Below are 19,462 nucleotides of genomic sequence, written 5' to 3' on the forward strand. Positions count from 1 at the left end.
TCTCATTGATGTTTCTATCTCTCTCCCTTCCTCTCTGAAATGAATAAAAATATATTAAAAAACACTTAAAAAGGGTTTAAGCAGCTGGGGCCCTGGTGACTGGCCCACACCAGGAAGCCCTTGAGGTTGGGCCCTGCAGGCTTCCCCATTCTCCCAAGGCCAGGCGGAGATGAGCAGAAGGGAGTCCCTTAACCACTCAACTCCACCTCCGCTTGCCTCCTGCCCAGCCTGTGGTCTAGTGTGAGCAGGAGCGGCAGGATTTGCAGGAGGCAGGGTGCATGTATTTAGGAAAAGCCCCGGAGAATCTGTTACATCCCTCCCGGAGAGCATGGCTGGACTGCAGGCCTTTTTTTGGGTAAAAAATATTTTTGATTTCAGAGAGAAAGGAAGATGAAAACATCGATGATGAGAGAATCATTGATCGGCTGCCTCCTGCATGCCCACCACTGGGGATTGAGCTCGCAACCTGGGCATGTGCCCTGACCAGGAATCGAACCTGGGACCCTTTAGTCCGCCCTACGCACTGAGCCACACTGGCTGGGGCGCAGCTCTTTCTCCGTCCTGCTTCCCTCAGGGATGCTGAGCTGTCTGTAGTTTGCCGTTGCTCTGTGTCCTCTCCAGCTCAGGACCACTGAGCACACTCAGGCTCCTGCCCGCCATCGGCGCCCTCAGTGAACGCCACCCCTTCCCCGGAGGACCAGAGAACCGCCCGTCTGGGTCTGACACTCCTCAGTTCTTGTCTTGCAGCCTGATGTCCCATGTCCCCCGCCCCAAGGGTGGGGCTGGCCTCTGGCCCAGGTGTCCACCTTGTGCTGGCCTGTGGCCATCACTCAAGGCTGCCATCGACCTAGCTGGGATCCGAACTCCGACTCGGAGGTCCCTCCGTGGCTGCAGGGACCAGGCCAGGGGTGCGGGGCCCCAGGCCCAGAAACCAAGATGAGGGCCAGAGCCAATCAGGTAGTCACTGTATTTTATTGGAAAACATTGATATATATTTTTCTTCACAGCTTGAACTGAACACAATATTGCCCGGTTTAAAAAAACAAAACAAAACCAAAACCCAAACACTCCGAAATGTCCACAGCTTCACGCCTACCTGCCCTTTCCCTCAGCTCTTGGCCGGGTCTCCCGCTATCCCCGTCCCTCCCCTCCCGTCCCCCCGAGGCTGGGTGTCAGAGGGTGGGTGAGAAGATTCTCAAAGCTGGGCAGGTCCCAGAAAAAGCCACGTGATCGACCTGGGGGCAGGGGCAGATGAAACGAACAGAAAAAGGGAAAACAAAACAAAAACAACCCAGACGACCTAACTGCCCACATTGACTTACTTGTCCCAGAGGCGAAAGTCAGAAGCGAGGTCACGGATCATGCTCTCCGCTGGGGCGTGTGGGGGCAGGCGGGTGGGCAGGGGAGGCAGGAAAGGGCAGAGGCAGCGCATGTGAGGGAGCAGCCACGTCACCACGGAGAAGCGGGAGGGGCCGCGGACCAGGAAGCAGAGCCCTGGCTGGGCTGCTGGTCCTCCCGGCAGCTGGCCCACAGGTTTGTTTATTGCAGGTATTTTTTCTCGAGAGCGTGGTGGGGTGCATCTTCCCTCTCCCCACCCTTCAGCTAGCCCGGCATGGTTTCTGACAAAATTTAAAGTTTTCAGGGGTATAAAGAAAAGAACAACAGTATAACCAGCACATTACAAAGCGACCATCCCCACCTCGGTTCCCACGAGGGGACCTCAATGCGGGCGGGCGGGTGCGGCAGGAGGGAGGGCGTGGGGTGTTAGCACCAGGTATTTACAGAGCAGCTGGCGATCGCGTTGGGAACACGGGCAGGTCTGGGCAGGTACGGTTTGCAGAGTGGCCAATTGAGCGGTCCCACCCAGTCCAGTGCCAGAAAGCCAATCAGATGGTTTCGGAATACCAGCCAGTGGGTCTGAGTGCTGTCCCCTCGGTCCGTCCCTGTCTCTGAGTTGGCCCCTCAAGTGGTAAAGAATGCCAGCGTCCAAGTCTCCCTTGCCTCTCAACCTGCTCCGGAGCCACATCCACACCACAACCTCTCAGTCCTCCTGGACGCCTCTCTCAGCACCACTGTCCCAAAGGCTGCTGGGATTTGCACACGGATCACAGGGCTGGTTGCATGCAACAGACAAAGGCGTGCTCTTCTGCCTGGGTGAGGGCCTCGTCCCCTCCCTAGCAGGTCCCAGGACAGGACTGGAAGCCACCCCAGCACCCAAAATAAGATGACAAACAGAAGGAAACAAACCCAAACAGAGGAGAGCCACCCGGGCTGGAGGAGGAGGGCGGAGGCTCCCCAGGAGGACGGGGAGTTCATCTTATAAATGCATCAGGCCCTGGCAGAGGTCGATGGAAGAGGGAGGGCAAAGGAAGAGATGAGGGGCAGGGAAGGAGACTCAGGGAGGAAGGAGAAAGAGCAGTCATGCAGCTTGGGACAAATCTTTTGTTGCTTTATCAGATTCTCAGTCAATCGGTTGGTGTTTGCTAGAACTGGAACGCAGGGGAGTGTTGAAGAGAGAGCGCGAGAAGAGAGATCAAGAGAACGGGCATTGCCAGCTGCCCGGGCCTTCACTTTGCGGTCATCATCTGTACAAACTCTGCAAGGAAAGCGGGAGGGAGAGGTCAGCAGGGGAGTGGGGACAAGCCGAGTGGCCCTCCCTGACAGGAGGGACCCCGGAGACCGAGCCCAGCGCCAGCTCACCTTCATAATTGACCTGGCCGTCTCCGTCGATGTCAGCCTCTCTGATCATCTCATCCACTTCCTCATCGGTCAGCTTCTCACCCAGGTTCGTCATCACGTGACGCAGTTCTGCCGCACTAATGTAGCCATTGCCGTCCTGGCGTTGGGCACAGGTAAAGGCTTTGAGCGCGAGGCCGGCACCAGGTCTTCGGGGTGGGGGTGGGGGGTGGGGTGGGGTGTGTGTGTGTGTGTGTGTGTATAGCAGGGGCGGGACTTGTGCTGTGCAGCTCGTGGCCCCGCCTGCTCTGCCCCTCAGCCCGCGTCCCGGGGCCACTCTCACCTTGTCAAAGACTCGGAAGGCCTCTCGGATCTCCTCCTCGCTGTCGGTATCCTTCATCTTTCTGGCCATCATGGTCAGGAACTCCGGGAAGTCAATGGTCCCGTTCCCTGGAAGACGGGAAAGGCGTTGGGAACACCCTTGGCCTGGGCCCTGTGCTCGGGGGGAGGGCGGGCGGTCAGGAGTGGGGCTCACCATCCGCGTCCACCTCGTTGATCATGTCCTGTAGCTCCGCTTCGGTGGGGTTCTGTCCCAGGGACCTCATCACGGTCCCCAGCTCCTTGGTGGTGATAGTGCCATCTCCATCCTTGTCAAAAAGGGAGAAGGCCTCCTTGAACTCTGGGGGACGAAAGGAAACGCGTCAGAGCGGGAGGGCCACGGGGAACCCTGACGTTGGGATGCTGACTCCCTGGAGGCTGAGGTTGCGTCCCTCCGAAAGACACCAGAACCGGACTTCAGTTCCAGTCCAAGCCCCCCCCTTCCTTCCGCCAACTCTTACTGAGCCCCTGCCCGCCGCAGGCACAGGGATCTCTGTGCCAACCTAGCCCAGCGAGGACAGAGGGAAGAGGGCTCACTGTCCTCAGATGATTCCACATTTCTTCATGGCCCCTGGATTCGGCCCCTCCCTCAAATGATGAGATGGACCAATGTCATGGAGCAGATGAGAGCCAGGAGAAGCCTCCATCTAAAGTCTGCCAGCCAAGGTCAACGGGCTGGGAAAGGGAGGGGGCAGCAGGGGAGGGGAAGCTGCAGAACGCCTTTGGTTGGCACTGTGTCCCTCGCCTGGTACTGGCAGCCTGTTCCCTGGGGCCGGTGCTACCAGCTTCCGGGGGAGCGAGTGAGCGGCTGCGTGCTGGAGTGCGGGGTGCCCGGCAGCAGAGCTCAGCTGACGGACGGTGCGTGGGGGGGTGGGGGGATGGAAGGAAGGGGACGGCTGCCAAGTCAGGAGGATGAGGAGCGAGTGGCACCGAGTGGGAAGGCCACAGCTGGGGACGCGTCAGGAGCGGGAGAGCACGTGGCGCCGGCCCTCCCACTGGGCCCGTTTTGGCACCTGGCACTCTCTACCCCCAAACCCGCAGAGAGCAGATGCCCAGCAGCCTATTCCCAGAGGGTGTGGGCTGGGGTGAGGCGGGGGACAGTGTGCTAATGGGAACAGGGTGCGGAGTGGGGTGTTTGTGCTGCTCAAGGTCAGAGAGTTGGGGCGTGGGTGTCAGGTGCAGTGGGAGCCTCTGGGCCCTGGGGAGCCGGTAAGTCTCCTTGGGGATGCTGCACCTCCCTCGTGTTCGAGTGGGTCGGTGTGCACCCCAAACTCATGATCACTAAACAAGGCAGTTCTCTGGCAGCCACTGGGGCTGAAGTGTAGAAAGAAGCTGGGGAAGGGGTAGGAGTGCACTTCTCCCACCTCAGAAGCAGGGCATCCAGTACTTGTCACAGCCCAGTGAGCCGGACAGCGGGCTGCGGTTGGGGAGCTGCAGTCCGAGGGCCCAGTCTCTGAACCCTCTCCTGCCTTTGTGCTGGCCCGTGGCTACGGAGATAAGCTGGGAGCTGGTCTCTGTCCTCAGGCAGCTCAGCCCGGGTAGAGCAGGACCCGGAAACCCACTCAGTCACACCACAGTTCCTGCAGCTGTGACTTTTCTGGCCTTTTGGGCGGGGGGTGGGGGTGGAACACATACAAAAACATTAGGTGGGACCCAGGGATTTCTTTGGTTACTGGGAGATATGTGACGGGCCTTTGCTCATTTGTTTAGCCTACAAAAACGTACGGAGCACCTGCTAGGTTCTAGGCACTGAAGGTCCCACAGGGACCAATAGGAACAAAGCCCAGCTCCAGGAACGCACACCCAGCGACGGAGGCACAGCAGGTAAGAGCATCATAAAATAATGTGCGACAATGGGAGAGGCTACGAGGGAAGTAGCCAGTGACATGACAGGAGGAAAGGAAGGCTGTTTCCAAGGTGACTTGTGAACGGAGACCGGAGATGGAGGAGAAGCTGCTGCCCAGGCAGAGAACTGGGGACCGCGTTTCTGGGGAGCGCTGCGTGCAGGGGAGTGCAGAGGTGGGAGGGACAGGCCAGCTCCTGGGCGGTCCTGACGTGGGACAGGGAGGTAGGGAGCCCACCTGCAGGAGCCGGGACAGACAGCTGGGCCCACCCTGCAGCCACTGATTAAAAGGCCCGGATGACTCGCAGCCAGGAGGGGGCGCAGCTTTTGTTGTCTGGTTAGTGCCCGTCTCAGGACCGTGGGGTATGGTGTTACTGGCACATGGGGGGTGGGGGTGGGGTCTTCTACACCAGTTAGCAACGCTGCAAGCACAAGGCATGGCACCAGGTGATGGAGGGGACACTCCTGGCGGAGGAAGATGTGGCTGGGGACGCAGAGGCCTTCCTGAGGCAGGATGCGGGGTGGGGGGCACGCTCACCTGCGATCTGCTCCTCAGTCAGCTGGTCAGCCTGGAAAAGCAGGAGGAGAAAGTCAGCTGCTGGGCTGGTGGCCATCACAGTTCCCCCCCGCCCCCCGCCCCGTGAGGCCAGCTCTATGTGGCATGGGAGCACCTGGGCACGGGAGGGGCACGTCAGAGTTAGGGGCTGAGGCAGAGCCAGGGCCTGGGGATTCAGGTGGGCAGGACACCCAGGCTGGCCCAACCCAAGGTCCGATAAGATGCCAGATCCAAGGGTTTCGGATTGTGACCCAGTGGGCGGGAGAAGCGCCGCTCCTCACTGGCACAGCACAGGTCTGCGTCTCAGTGTCAACGCCGCCCTGGGAGCCCCAGCTGAGTGAAGGGAGCAGTTGCCCTAGGCCAGTGGTCGGCAAACTCATTAGTCAACAGAGCCAAATATCAACAGTACAACGATTGAAATTTCTTTTGAGAGCCAAATTTTTTAAACTTAAACTATATAGGTAGGTACATTGTTATTAACTTAATTAGGGTGCTCCTAAGGCTTAGGAAGAGCCACACTCAAGGGGCCAAAGAGCCGCATGTGGTTCTCGAGCCGCAGTTTGCCGACCACGGCCCTAGAGGCTTAATCAACTAAAGGCTCCAAACTGAAACAGGCCAGTCCCTGGGCAGGGCAGCGGGACAGTGTGTGGGGCTCTGCTGGTTTCTGTGTCAGCGATCGGAGGTGCTAAGTCAAGCACAGTGCACCCAACTGGCAGACATTCTCCTAACCGGGGCTCTGAGCGCCTGCAAGAACCCTGGTCAGGCTGGAGGCAGCTGCTCCGCTCCCTGGCACACAGGGATGGCACCGGGCATCACGCTGCCCTGTTCCTTTTGGGGAGGAGGGGGACTGCAGCAGGCAGCAGGCAGCAGCAGAGGCTGCAAGACTCAGGTCAGCTTCCCCAGCTGCGCTGCAGTTTTTAACCCTTCCCAGGCCTGGCTGCTCTGGGAAGCGGCCAGTGGGTGGCAGGCAGCTCCTGCTGCATGCGGGGTTGGGGGCGGGGTAGAGGAGAGGCCAAGACAGCTCTGCCTGCGCTGGTGTGCTGGGAGCCAGCCAGGCACAGCGATGCTGTGGGAGGACTCAGGTGGGGGGCTGATCCCAGCATTTAGCTTTATTCAGGCATTTTGCAAAAAGATACATTTTCCTTGGCTTCTGTGAATGGTGCCAAGAAGGCACCACCTTCCCCAGACCACTGGGGGTCCAGACCGACTGCTCCCCTCCGGGGCTTCCGTTCACCATTAGGAGAAAGTGGCTCCACGTCTACAGCAGGGCTCTCAGGAGGGTCCCCCAAACCGATGCAAACTATTGCATTTGCATTATGCTACAGAGAGGTTCCAGACTTCCATGGAAGCTAGAAACTACCCCCAAACCCCGACCCCATCCTAAATATTAAGAAATGGTCCCATTAAACTCATCTAAATGTTCTTTTTTTTTTTTTTTTTAATCTAAGGGAAGAGGATTTGAGGCCAAGCTCCAAATAGACAGAATAGGAGAGGAAATCAAAGAGATGGTGACAGAGGAAAGATGGCTAAGGGAGGGGGAAGAAGGAAAAGTACCACACATGCACATTCGAGAAAAGTCCAAAGTCTAAACGGAAGGTTCAGAGGCCAAATGGAGACACTTCTGCATTGCCTTAAAAAAGACACTTGCCTTAGCTGGTTTGGCTCAGTGGATAGAGTGTTGGCCTGCGGACCAAAGGGTCCCAGGTTCAATTCTGGTCAGGGGCATGTACCTCAGTTGCAGGTTCCTCCTCGCCTCGGCCCTGGTTGGAGTTCGTGCAGGAGGCAACCAATCGATGTGTTTCTCTCACACCGATGTTTCTCTGTCTTTCCCTCTCTCTTCCACTCTCCCTAAAAATCACTGGGAAAATCTCTTTGGGTGAGGATTAACCCCCCAAATACATATAAAAACTTGGGCCCTGGCTAGGGTCGCTTAGTGGTTAGAGCGTCAGCCCTTGGACCAAAGGGTCTCGGGTTCAGTTCCTGTCAAGGGCACATACCTGGGCTGTGGGTTCGCTCCCCACTCCCAGTTGGGGCACATGAGGGAGGCAACCAGTCGATGGGGCTCTCACATGGATGTTTCTTTCTCTCTCTCCCCTTCACTCTCTCTGAAAGAGCAATGGAAAAAATACCCTCAGGTGAGGATTAACAAAAAAGACTCAGGCTGCTGGGTTCTCAACTGCCCCGGCCCACGGGCCCCTTGCTCTACCCTCTTCCCCTGGCTCCGAAGGGGAAAGAAGCCCGGCTGATCCCCTAGATCCTGACACCTGAGGAAGCTGCTGGGGAAAGTGAGAAGGGAGGATGGGCTCTGGTTACCAAGGCCGGGCAATGCCGGGGGAGGGGGAGAGGAAGACCGGCAGCCTGGGGAAGAGGCCGCCATGCCACCTGCTTCCATCCTCTCCCCTGGCCTGGATGGGATAGCCAGCCCAACTCCAGTTTCCCCCTCTCTGGGAAGTGCTGTCAGGGGCTGGGGCTGGGGCAGGTTATAGAAGGCGAAGGCCGGCGCCTGCCACTCCCCACCACAGAGGAGGCACTGCCACCCTGCTCCGGGGTTGCTGCAAATAGGCGTGGCTCTGCCTGGTGGCTGTCAGGCCGCTCCCTCCAGGCCAGGAGACCTCTCCCCTGCCGGGTGCAGGAAGGGTCCCAGGTCAGAGCTCCGGACCACGAGGCCTGGCTACTGCCCAGAAAACCGATCACCTGAGAAGTGACCGTCGCCGGGGGGGGGGGGGGGGGGGGGACACCGTTCTCGGGGCTGCTTCCCTTCCCAGAACTGAAGATTTCAAGCTTTTACCAAAACTGCCTCCAAAATAACCCAGCTGGTCGCTGCTTCCTTATTCCTCAGCTTGGGCTCCAGCAAGAGGCTGGACAAGAAAAAACCGTGGGGCGGGGGAGGGAAGAGGGTAAGGCCTCGCTGCCTGGCCCAGCCCCCAGGCAGTGCCGGAGGGCAGGTTAGATGAGATCAGAAACCAGGCCAGGGCCCCTCACCCGGCCCAGGAGGAGCCACCGCTCTCAGGCCAAAGTCCGCCCCAGGCCAGGGAGGTGACCGTCCCACCCAAACCTTGCTGATTACAAAGGGAAAGAGAAACTCGTTGGGGCCAAAGCTTGGGAGGTGGGGGGCCTCTTGGCACCTGCCAGGGCTTCAGCGCCCCTTCGGCAGGTTCTGCTGGGGAAAGTGGGGAGCAGCCACAGGAGCCGTCCAGTCTGTGTCAGCAACTGTGAGACCTGATACAGGGCCGGCTGCCGGCCTCCGGGCCTGGCCAGGGAGGAGGTCTGCCCGGTGCGAGGCTGAGCCGGGGGAGGCTGGGTGCTGGGGGTGGCAGGGAGCGGGGAGAACCAGCCTGCTGGCTCTCTCGGGGCCCAGCTGTGTGAATGAACAGAAGCGCCCCGTGGGGGCCGCGGGCGGAGGAAGGGGCGCCTCTGCAGGTCCCCCCCCGCCCCGCCCCCCCGGCCCGCGGGCTCCAGGAACGGGCGACCCGCACTGCACTGCACTGCACTGCCATTTGGTACCAGCGAGGGGTGCGGAGCTGGAGCCGAGAAACCAGCCTCCTGCGGGGACAAGCAGCTCCCCGGGTCTGCAAGGGGCGGCGAGCGAGGGGCGAGGTCCCTGGCTTCCGAAGCTGGTTCACGTGATGCACCCTCAACTCTGACCCCCCCCCCCCCCGCCCCACTCCATGTGGCTTCAGTGCGCAATGGGGGCCGTCGCCAGCCCCCACTTCCTGGGGAGGGGGAGGGGCTCTGCGGTCCCCCCTCCCCACCGACCGTGCAGCCCACTCCCCACCCAGAACCCAATCGCCTTTGTCCCAGCTTTTCCCGGGAGACTTCCGGGAGCCGCCACATCTGCCTGCAAACCCAGACCCACCTGGGCTGTCATGCATCTCCTCCTCCTCCTCCCACCGCGCCCCCCCGCCCCCCCCCTCACGTGGAAAGCTCCGACTCCTGGGACCCAAGCCCAACGCCTTCCCTCCCCACCCCCGACCCCCCCTTCCTAGATCAACAGCCTCAACCCACTAGTAACCCCAGGACCCTTTCTGGCCGCCCCCCGCCGCCCCAGCCCTGCAAGCAGGTCTTGCCATCACCCCCCTTTAATCACCCCCCTCCCCCCAACCGCAATCCCTTTCGGTCCCCGCGGGCCCAAGAGCATCTTTCAGCCTCCACTGCCACCCACCCCAGGCCCTGCCTCCCCTAAGCTGTACCCCCTCCTCCATCCTCCGCAAGGCGGTCCTCGGAGAACCCCCACTCCGTCCTCCAGGGTTTGATCTGCTGAAGTCACCCCCATCCCCACCCAGGCCCGGCCTTCCCCCCGCGCCTTCTGGGGGAGCTCCCCAGGCGCCCAGCCTCTCCCTGCACCCTCTCCGGGCCCCCCTAACCTCCTTCCCGGACAGTGATTCTTATCGCGACCCCCTGGGGTCCAACTCCCCCATCTCAGAGGCCAAACGCCTCATCCTGGGCTCAAAAGCCCTTTGGGGGGGTCCAAACGGTCCATCCGGGGTTCAAATGCTCCGACGGGGGGCTCAGGTGCCCATCTTGGGGTCTCGACAACCCCAACATACCGCTCTGGGTTCCGGCGCCCCCGGTGGGGAGGCAGAAAGCGGATCGGAGGCGACCGCGGGGCCCGGGGGGTCCCTCATTCCGGGTCGAGTCGTCCTCCTCGGGGGTCCTGCTCCGAGGGTGTCGCCTCAGAGCCCCCTGCCTGCGCAGCGCCCCCTCCTCACTCACCATGGCGAGGCCCGGGTGTCCGGAGCGCGGGGATCAAGGTTCCTCCGGCGGCGGCGGCAGCTGCAGCAGCTCGAGCTCCACCGCGCGTCCGCGCCTCCACACTCACTGCCCGCAGCGCGCGCCGCCGCCCGCCCCAACGGTCCCCCAACGGCCGCCGCGCGCGCCCCGCCTCGCCCGGCCCCGCCCCGCCCGGCCCACGTGCTGCCGCACTGCGACTCCCGCAGATCCCTCCGCGCCCCGCTCCGCTCCGCGCCGCGGGTCCCCGCGAATCTCCCGCTTCTGCCCCTCACAGGCCCAGGGTTTGCCGTCGGCCGCGCGCGCGCGCGCGCACTCGCCGTGGGACTACTTTCCGTCGCCGCGCGCCCCGCCCCCTGTTCCCCTCCCCACGCCTTCCCGGCGGAGGGGCACGGTGGGCTGCGCGTTAGGCGTCCCTGTGAGAGCCGCGCCGCTATTGGGCCCGGGCCACGGCGGAAATGAGAGCGTAGCGGCGATTGGTCCGACCTTCCCTGCAATGCGTCAAACTGGGAAGAGCCACTGCGTGGTGGCGGGGGGGGTGGTGGAACCTGCAATGTGTGGCCGCGTGGAGCGGGTGAGGCGGAAAGAGGTGAAGGGTGAAGCTGCGTGGCTGCTAGGGAGGCAAATACATCGTCTTTGTGGCTAGAGTGGTAAACGACCGGTGGAAGGTGCTGAGACCTTCTCGGATCCCCCCTCTAGCAGGTGGGAGATGGTGCAATCCAAAATGCTGTGGCCTTAAACCCCGCCCCCAACTGGGCCCTGGGAGGTGCAGGGGGCTTCGAGGTTTTGTCTGCCCCTCCCCGTCCCACTCCGCGGGCAGGTGTCTGCGCCCCGAGATTCCCTCCACGGGTGTGTGGGACCCCTTTCCCCGCTTCGCTCCTGATTTATGAAACTGGGGCCGTCCCAGAACAGCCTTTAGAAACAGGAGATTAATTCAGCCGATCATGCAATAAGCATGAATTGGGCGCCTGCTGTATGCAGGGGCTTGCGCTTAGCTGGGCTTTGGAGACCACACTTTCCAACCACTTTCCTGTCGTCTAGACCAACCTGCATCTCTCATTTCTGGTCCCAAGGTTCCAGCAATAAGAGGAAAAATAACTAATGATAACGTTAGCCAAGACCATTCGTTTATAGGAGCTCAGAAACACCACCCTCCTTATTTAGAACCGGAGCTGCCATTCGCTTACGTGCCCCTCCTCTCCTCGCCGTGATTGGCTGAGGGGTGTGCAAGTGAGTCAGGCGGGGCCAATCATATGTCCCACTCGAGTCCGCGAGAGCCTTTCCCTCAGTGTTTGCATCTGGAATTTGGGCGCAGGAGTCCTTTTGCTTGTGGCTGGTGGCCAGGCTGCGGAGGGACCAGTCCAGAGCTCTCTGTGGCCATGGTCTCACCCCGGAGGGGGGCATGAAGCGGACCCGGGGAGAAGCAAAGAAGGAATGGCGTGCCCTGGCCGGTTTGGCTCAGTGGATAGAGCGTCGGCCTGCGGACTGAAAGGTCCCAGGTTCGATTCCGGTCAAGGGCATGTACCTTGGTTGCGGGCACATCCCCAGTGGGAGGTGTGCAGGAGGCGGCTGATCGATGTTTCTCTCTCATTGATGTTTCTAACTCTCAATCCCTCTCCCTTCCTCTCTGTAAAAAAATCAATAAAAAATATTTTTTAAAAAGTTGCATAAGACACACTGATCCTGAAAGACGTATTTTTGCTGTTCATCTGAATTTCAAATTTAACTGAAGTCCTGTATTTCAATCTGCTCAATCCGGTGACGCTCGTCCCAAAGACCCTTCTTTTCCGAGTGGGAAGATGATCTCAGTGACCTTACAGGGGACTCCCTGGGCCTCGGGTTGTCCCAGGCTGCAGCCCAGCAAAAGTCTTGGTAGTGACTTCAGGTCTTCTGAGCTTTAGGAATGACCCGTAAACGCATGCTCAACCCCGTGGTCATCAGGGAAGTTCCAGTTAAAACGACAACATACCATTTCTTATCTATCAGCTGGACCGACACCATTGCCAACACTCCGACCTGTTGAGACCCCACCGTCTGGCGAGGGCGCTACTCCTCTAACCTGACCTCCTAACGCTTTCCCCCCCCCCCTGCTCTCTCTGTTCCGGCCACACCCGCCTCTTTGCTGCTCCTTGGCCCCTGTGGCTGGTTCCTGCCTCGGGCCTTTGTCTTTTTTTTTTAAAATATATTTTTATTGATTTCAGAGAGGAAGGGAGAGAGAGAGAGAGAGAGAGAGAGAGAGAGAGAGAGAGAAACATCAATGATGAGAGAGAATCATTGATCAGCTGCGTCCTGCACGCCCCCTACTGGGGATCGAGCCCGCAACCCAGGCATATGCCCTTGACAGGAATCAAACCCGCGAACCTTCAGTCCGCAGGCCGACGCTCTATCCACTGAGCCAAGCCGGCTAGGGCCTCGGGCCTTTGTCTTACCTCCTCTTCTTGGATCCTCTCTCCATAACAGCCACCTGGCCTTTCCCTCCTTCGCCTCAAGCCTTTGTTCAAACGGCGTCTTCTTTTGAATTGCCTGTGAGTGTTGTTCTTAGTATTCCATTTTCCTCTGGATTTAAAAATAAGCTTCGTATTTGAGAATAGCTTTAGGTTTCAGAACAGTCGCAAACATAGAACAGAGCATTTCCACATACCCCACACCCGGCTTCCTCTGTTCTTGATGTTTTACATGAATACGGTACATTTGTTACCACCAGTGATTGAGGCATTATTGTTAACCGACACCCGTTTTTTAGTTTTTGTCCAACGTCCTTTTTCTGTTCCAGGGTTACATCCGGGATGTCACCTGACACTTCGTTACCAGGTCACCTTGGTGGCCCGTGGACTCTGACCGTCTCTCAGGCTTCTGACCTTGGTGGTTCTGAGGAGAGCTGGTCAAGTGCTTTGTGGAGCCAGCGTGTCAAACTCTCCGCCCACAACGAATATTTTTGCGGCCCAGCCAACAAAACGGTAAGAAACGTTTTCATAAAAATTTCGTAACTTCATTTTTACAATATCCTGTTATACATAATTATTAATAGCGAACGACGTTTGCTAATGACTGATGACTCCAATCGCGTTGCATTCATTTCCCTTATGCGCCTTATGCGCAGGCGCACCATTTCTCTCACTAATACCAGCAGCGAATATTCTAGCAGCGGATGGCCATGTTGTTCGTCTTGGGCTGACCTGTTCGGTGTGCGCAGCAGGAAATATTTCGCTTTCGGAGAACAAGAGAAATAGGTTTATTTGCATGACACCTATTAATTTGTGCAGTGATTCAGTGTCTGGTAAGTTCATGTTCAAGAAAAAATATTAATTTTTATTACAACATTTTATGTTAACGATGACTCATTTGTTTCAGCCCTTTGTCTTCAGCACGTCTCTATCGAAATAAACCTATGTTTCCATGAAGATTGAAGCTTCTGTTTTTTTGCGGCCCCACATACACTTACACCTGGTTCATTTGGCCCGTGTTAGCCTTTGAGTTTGACACACGTGTTGTAGAATGTCTCCCATGTGGTGTCTGTCTGATGTTTTTCTACTGATTAGACTGGGATTATGGTTTTCAGGGGAAGACAGAGATAAAGTGTCGTTCTCATTGGGATATGAAGGGTACATCCCATCAACGTGACTTATCCCCGTAGTGTTCACCTTGATCATTGTATTTATCAGACTTCTTCAGTGTAAGGTTACTCCGCCCCTCACTGAACTACTCCCCCCACAGTACTACTCCCCCCACTGTACTACTCCCCCCACTGTACTACTCCCCCCACTGTGCTACTCCCCCCACTGTACCACTCCCCCCACTGTACCACTCCCCCACTGCACTCTTCCCCACACTGTACCACTCCCCCCACTGTACCACTCCCCCACTGTACCACTCCCCCCACTGTACTACTCCCCCCACTGTACCACTCTTTCACTGTACTACTCCCCCCACTGTACCACTCCCCCCACTGTACTACTCCCCCCACTGTGCTACTCCCACCACTGTACTACTCCCCCCACTGTGCTACTCCCACCACTGTACTACTCCACCCACAGTACAACTCCCCCCACTGTACCACTCCCTCCACTGTGCTACTCCCCCCACTGTGCTACTCCCACCACTGTACTACTCCACCCACTGTACTACTCCCACCACTGTACTACTCCCCCCACTGTGCTACTCCCACCACTGTACTACTCCACCCACAGTACTACTCCCCCCACTGTACCACTCCCCCCACTGTACTACTCCGCCCACTGTGCTACTCCCACCACTGTACTACTCCACCCACAGTACTACTCCCCCCACTGTACCACTCCCCCCACTGTACTACTCCCCCCACTGTGCTACTCCCACCACTGTACTACTCCACCCACAGTACTACTCCCCCCACTGTACTACTCCCCCCACTGTACCACTCCCCTCACAGTACTACTCCCCCCACTGTACTACTCTTCTCACTGTACCACTCCCCCCACTGTACCACTCCCCCCACTACACTACTCCCCCACTGTACCACTCCCCCACTGTACCACTCTCCCACTGTACTACTCCCCCCACTGTACCACTCCCCCCACTGTACCACTCCCCCCACTATACTACTCCCCCACTGTACCACTCCCCCACTGTACCACTCTCCCACTGTACCACTCCCCCCACTGTACCACTCCCCCCACTATACTACTCCCCCACTGTACCACTCCCCCACTGTACCACTCTCCCACTGTACTACTCCCCCCACTGTACCACTCCCCCCACTGTACCACTCCCCCCACTGTACCACTCCCCCACTGTACCACTCTCCCACTGTACCACTCCCCCCACTGTACCACTCCCCCCACTGTACTACTCCCCCACTGTACCACTCCCCCACTGTACCACTCCCCCACTGTACTACTCCCCCCACTGTACCACTCCCCCCACTGTACCACTCCCCCCACTGTACCACTCCCCCACTGTACCACTCTCCCACTGTACCACTCCTCCCACTGTACCACTCCCCCCACTGTACCACTCCCCCCACTGTACCACTCCCCCACTGTACCACTCTCCCACTGTACCACTCCCCCCACTGTACCACTCCCCCCACTATACTACTCCCCCACTGTACCACTCTCCCACTGTACCACTCTCCCACTGTACTACTCCCCCCACAGTACTACTCCCCCCACTGTACCACTCCCCCCACTGTACCACTCCCCCCACTGTACCACTCCCCCCACAGTACTACTCCCCCCACTGTACCACTCCCCCCACTGTACCACTCCCCCCACAGTACCACTCCCCCCACTGTACCACTCCCCCACTGTACCACTCTCCCACTGTACTACTCCCCCCACTGTACCACTCCCCCCACTGTACCACTCCCCCCACTGTACCACTCCCCCCACAGTACTACTCCCCCCACTGTAGCACTCCCCCCACAGTGCTACTCCCCCCACTGTAGCACTCCCCCCACTGTGCTACTCCCCCCACAGTACTACTCCCCCCACTGTACCACTCCCCCACTGTACCACTCTCCCACTGTACTACTTCCCCACTGTACCACTCTCCCACTGTACCACTCCCCCCACTGTACCACTCCCCCACTGTACCACTCCCCCCACTGTACCACTCCCCCACTGTACCACTCCCCCCACTGTACTACTCTTCTCACTGTACCACTCCCCCCACTGTACTACTCTTCTCACTGTACCACTCGCCCCACTGTACCACTCCCCCACTGTACCACTCCCCCCACTGTACCACTCCCCCACTGTACCACTCCCCCCACAGTACTACTCCCCCCACTGTGCTATTCCCCCCACTGTACCACTCCCCCCACAGTACTACTCCCCCCACTGTACTACTCTTCTCACTGTACCACTCTCCCACTGTACTACTCCCCCACTGTACCACTCCCCCACTGTACCACTCCCCCCACTGTACCACTCCCCCACTGTACCACTCCCCCCACAGTACTACTCCCCCCACTGTACTACTCTTCTCACTGTACCACTCTCCCACTGTACTACTCCCCCACTGTACCACTCTCCCACTGTACCACTCCCCCACTGTACCACTCCCCCACTGTTCCACCCCCCCCACTGTACCACTCCCCCACTGCACTCTTCCCCCCACTGTACCACTCCCCCCACTGTACCACTCCTCCCACTGTACCACTCCCCCACTGTACCACTCCCCCCACTGTACCACTCCCCCACTGTACCACTCCCCCCACTGTACCACTCCCCCACTGTACCACTCCCTCACTGCACTCTTCCCCCCACTGTACCACTCCCCCCACTGTACCACTCCCCCCCACTGTACCACTCCCCCCACTGTACCACTCCCCCCACTGTACCACTCCCTCACTGCACTCTTCCCCCCACTGTACCACTCCCCCCACTGTACCACTCCCCCCCCACTGTACCACTCCCCCCACTGTACCACTCCCCCCCACTGTACCACTCCCCCCACTGTACCACTCCCTCACTGCACTCTTCCCCCCACTGTACCACTCCCCCCACTGTACCACTCCCCCCACTGTACCACTCCCCCCCACTGTACTACTCCGCACAGTCCACGCTTTAAAGTGGAGCATTGGGCTTCCTCTCCTTGAGAGAGTGCTGTCTGTATCAATTATTTGGAAATCCTCGGCACAGGAAATCTGTCTGTTCTCCCCCATTTGTTTACTTATTCAATCACTCCAATTTTTTTTTAAATCAGTGTGGGCTTGTGGATGTTTATTTTACGCTATGGGTTATAATCCAGGGCACAGTGTTTATTTTGTTGCTCAAATTGTTCCGGCTTTGACCGTGGGATACTCTTTCGGTTGGCTCCTGTATCATTGGACACACCCTCATCCTGTGTGTGTGTGTGTGTGTGTGTGTGTGTGTGGTTTAGCGCTTTCTTATTTTTCCAGCACTATAAGACGTTCCAGACACATCTTGTGTATTTCCTGCTCCGTTCCTAGAATCAGTCATTTCTCCAAGGAGCCCTGGCTCCATTCATTGGGGAAGGATGTTAGAAACGAAGCACTGGGCCCAGCTGGTTTGGCTCAGTGGATAGACCGTCGGCCTGCGGACTGAAGGGTCCCAGGTTTGATTCTGGTCAAGGGCACATGCCCGGGTTGCGGGCTTGATCCCCAGGAGGGGGCGTGCAGGAGGCAGTCGATCAAATGACCCTCTCTCATCATGGATGTTTCTATCTCTCTCTCCCTCTCCCTTCCTCTGTGAAATCAATAAAAGTATTTTTTTTTTTTTTTAAGAAATGAAGCCCTGGGCTCCGAGTGTGCTCATTGCTATTGATAACTGATTTTTTAACTCTACTTTGCATTATACTAGTATTTTAGTAATTGTTCTATGTACCTTTATTTTATTAAAACATTTAAAATTGCTATTTAGAGAGAGGGAGGGGGAGAGAGAGAGAGAGCGAGAGAGAGAGAAGCAATGATGTGAGAGAGAAACATTGACTCGTTGCCTCCAACCGGAGATTGAACCCGCCACCTTGGTGTATAGGACGATGAGCCAACCAGCTGAGCCACGTGGCCAGGCTGAGTTGTTGCTTTTCAAGATATCATTCTTCGTGCTGTCACGATGCAGCATTTCTTAAAGGTGCTCTGTTTCTGTCTCCAGGATTTTCTTCCGAGCCGTCGTCACCCGCTGCGCACATCTTGAAGTACTTGGCCAGCCAATGGCACGTCCGGGTTGCCCAGCAGTGGTCGAAGAGGAAGTCTGCGTTCAGACACGCTGCAAGGAGGAGCTGAGAACAGACTGACTATGCATTACCTCCCATATCCGATATAATAAAAGGCTAATATGCAAATCGACTGAACAGCAGAATGACCGGTTGCTATGACACGCACTGACCACAAGGGGGCAGATGCTCAACGCAGATGCTCAGCCAGAAGCTGGGCTCCGTGGGGAGCGGGCCTAAGCCAGCAGTTGGACATCCCCCGGAGGCTCCTGGACTGCAAGAGAGTGCAGGCCGGGCTGAGGGACCCCCCTGAGTGTACAAATTTCGTGCACCAGGCCTCTAGTGTTTATATATAATTCTTTTCTGAACCTCTTGAGAATCAGCCGCAGACCACATGCCACTTCACCTCTAGACTTCAATGTGAATTTTCTAGAACAAAGGTGCTCACCTAGGAAACCACAGGACAATGATCACCATCAGGACATTCAGTGCTGATACAATTATTTAATCTATGGACGTCATCAAAGTTTGCCCATTGTCCCAATCATGTCCTTTACGGCGAACAACAGCAAAAGAGTTTTATGTTTGCCCTGGAAGGTTTGGCTCACTGGATAGAGCATCGGCCTGGGGACTGAAGGGTCCCAGGTTCAATTCCGGTCAAGGGCATGTACCTTGGTTGCGGGCACATCCCCAGTGGAGGGTGTGCAGGAGGCAGCTGATCGATGCTTCTCTCTCATCGATGTTTCTAGCTCTCTATCCCTCTCCCTTCCTCTCTGTAAAAAATTAATAAAATATATTTTTTTAAAAAAGAGTTTTATGTTTGTTTGGCCACCCAGCCGGGCTCACATTTTCGTGGTCCTATTGCGTTAGTTCCGCCTTTCTTCTGTCGGCCACATGGACATTTTGGGAAATTTCACGTCGGTTATTTGTACAATGTCTGTCAAGTTGGGTTTGTCTGACGTTTTCTCGTGACTAGGTTCGGGTGATACCTTTTTAACTTTAAAAAGGCTGGCCGAAACCCGTTTGGCTCAGTGGATAGAGCGTCGGCCTGTGGACTGAAAGGTCCCAGGTTCGATTCCGGTCAAGGGCATGTACCTGGGTTGCGGGCACATCCCCAATGGGAGATGTGCAGGAGGCAGCTGATCGATGTTCCTCTCTCGTCGATGTTTCTACCTCTCTATTCCTCTCCCTTCCTCTCTGTAAAAAATCAATAAAATATATATTAAAAAAAAAAAAGGTGATGCCACAGCAAGAATCCTGTGTCTTCCTGCGTCTCCTCAGAAGGCAGACATGCCGTTTGTCCCATTCCTGGCGATGGTGGGCTTCGCGCTGTGAAATGACTCTTTTTCATTTTGTGACAATAAGTCATCGGTGGGAAGACACTCCAGCACCAGGTCAGTTCTCACCAGACCTTTGCCCACTTGCTTCGGGTGACTTCATTTTCGCACAGATTGCCGCCAGAACCCTCCGGTGTCGTCAGAGGCACGGAACTCTCTCTCTCTTTTTTTTAAATGAGCAGATTTGTGTTTTTAAAATATATATATATTTATTGATTTCAGAGAGGAAGGGAGAGGGGGAGAGAGATAGAAACAGCAATGATGAGAGAGAAGCATTGCTCTGCCGTC

The 19,462-nt window shown here is 57.3% G+C and overlaps 1 protein-coding gene across 1 annotated transcript; it reads right to left on the reverse strand.

Moving 5' to 3' along the window:
• Positions 1–953: 953 nt before the first annotated feature.
• Positions 954–10,310, reverse strand: CALM3 (calmodulin 3). The gene is made up of 6 exons (XM_070401568.1): positions 10,167–10,310; positions 5,436–5,466; positions 3,212–3,355; positions 3,020–3,126; positions 2,701–2,836; positions 954–2,596 (listed from the first exon to the last, which is right to left on the reverse strand). The coding sequence occupies exons 1-6, from the start codon at positions 10,167–10,169 to the stop codon at positions 2,568–2,570; spliced, it is 450 nt and encodes a 149-aa protein (XP_070257669.1). The 5' UTR covers positions 10,170–10,310; the 3' UTR covers positions 954–2,567.
• Positions 10,311–19,462: the final 9,152 nt, after the last annotated feature.

This window comes from Myotis yumanensis, unplaced genomic scaffold, assembly GCF_028538775.1.
Source record: "Myotis yumanensis isolate MYYU_CA2020_CCGP unplaced genomic scaffold, mMyoYum1.0.hap1 SCAF_23, whole genome shotgun sequence".
In the NCBI taxonomy this organism is placed as follows: domain Eukaryota; kingdom Metazoa; phylum Chordata; class Mammalia; order Chiroptera; family Vespertilionidae; genus Myotis; species Myotis yumanensis.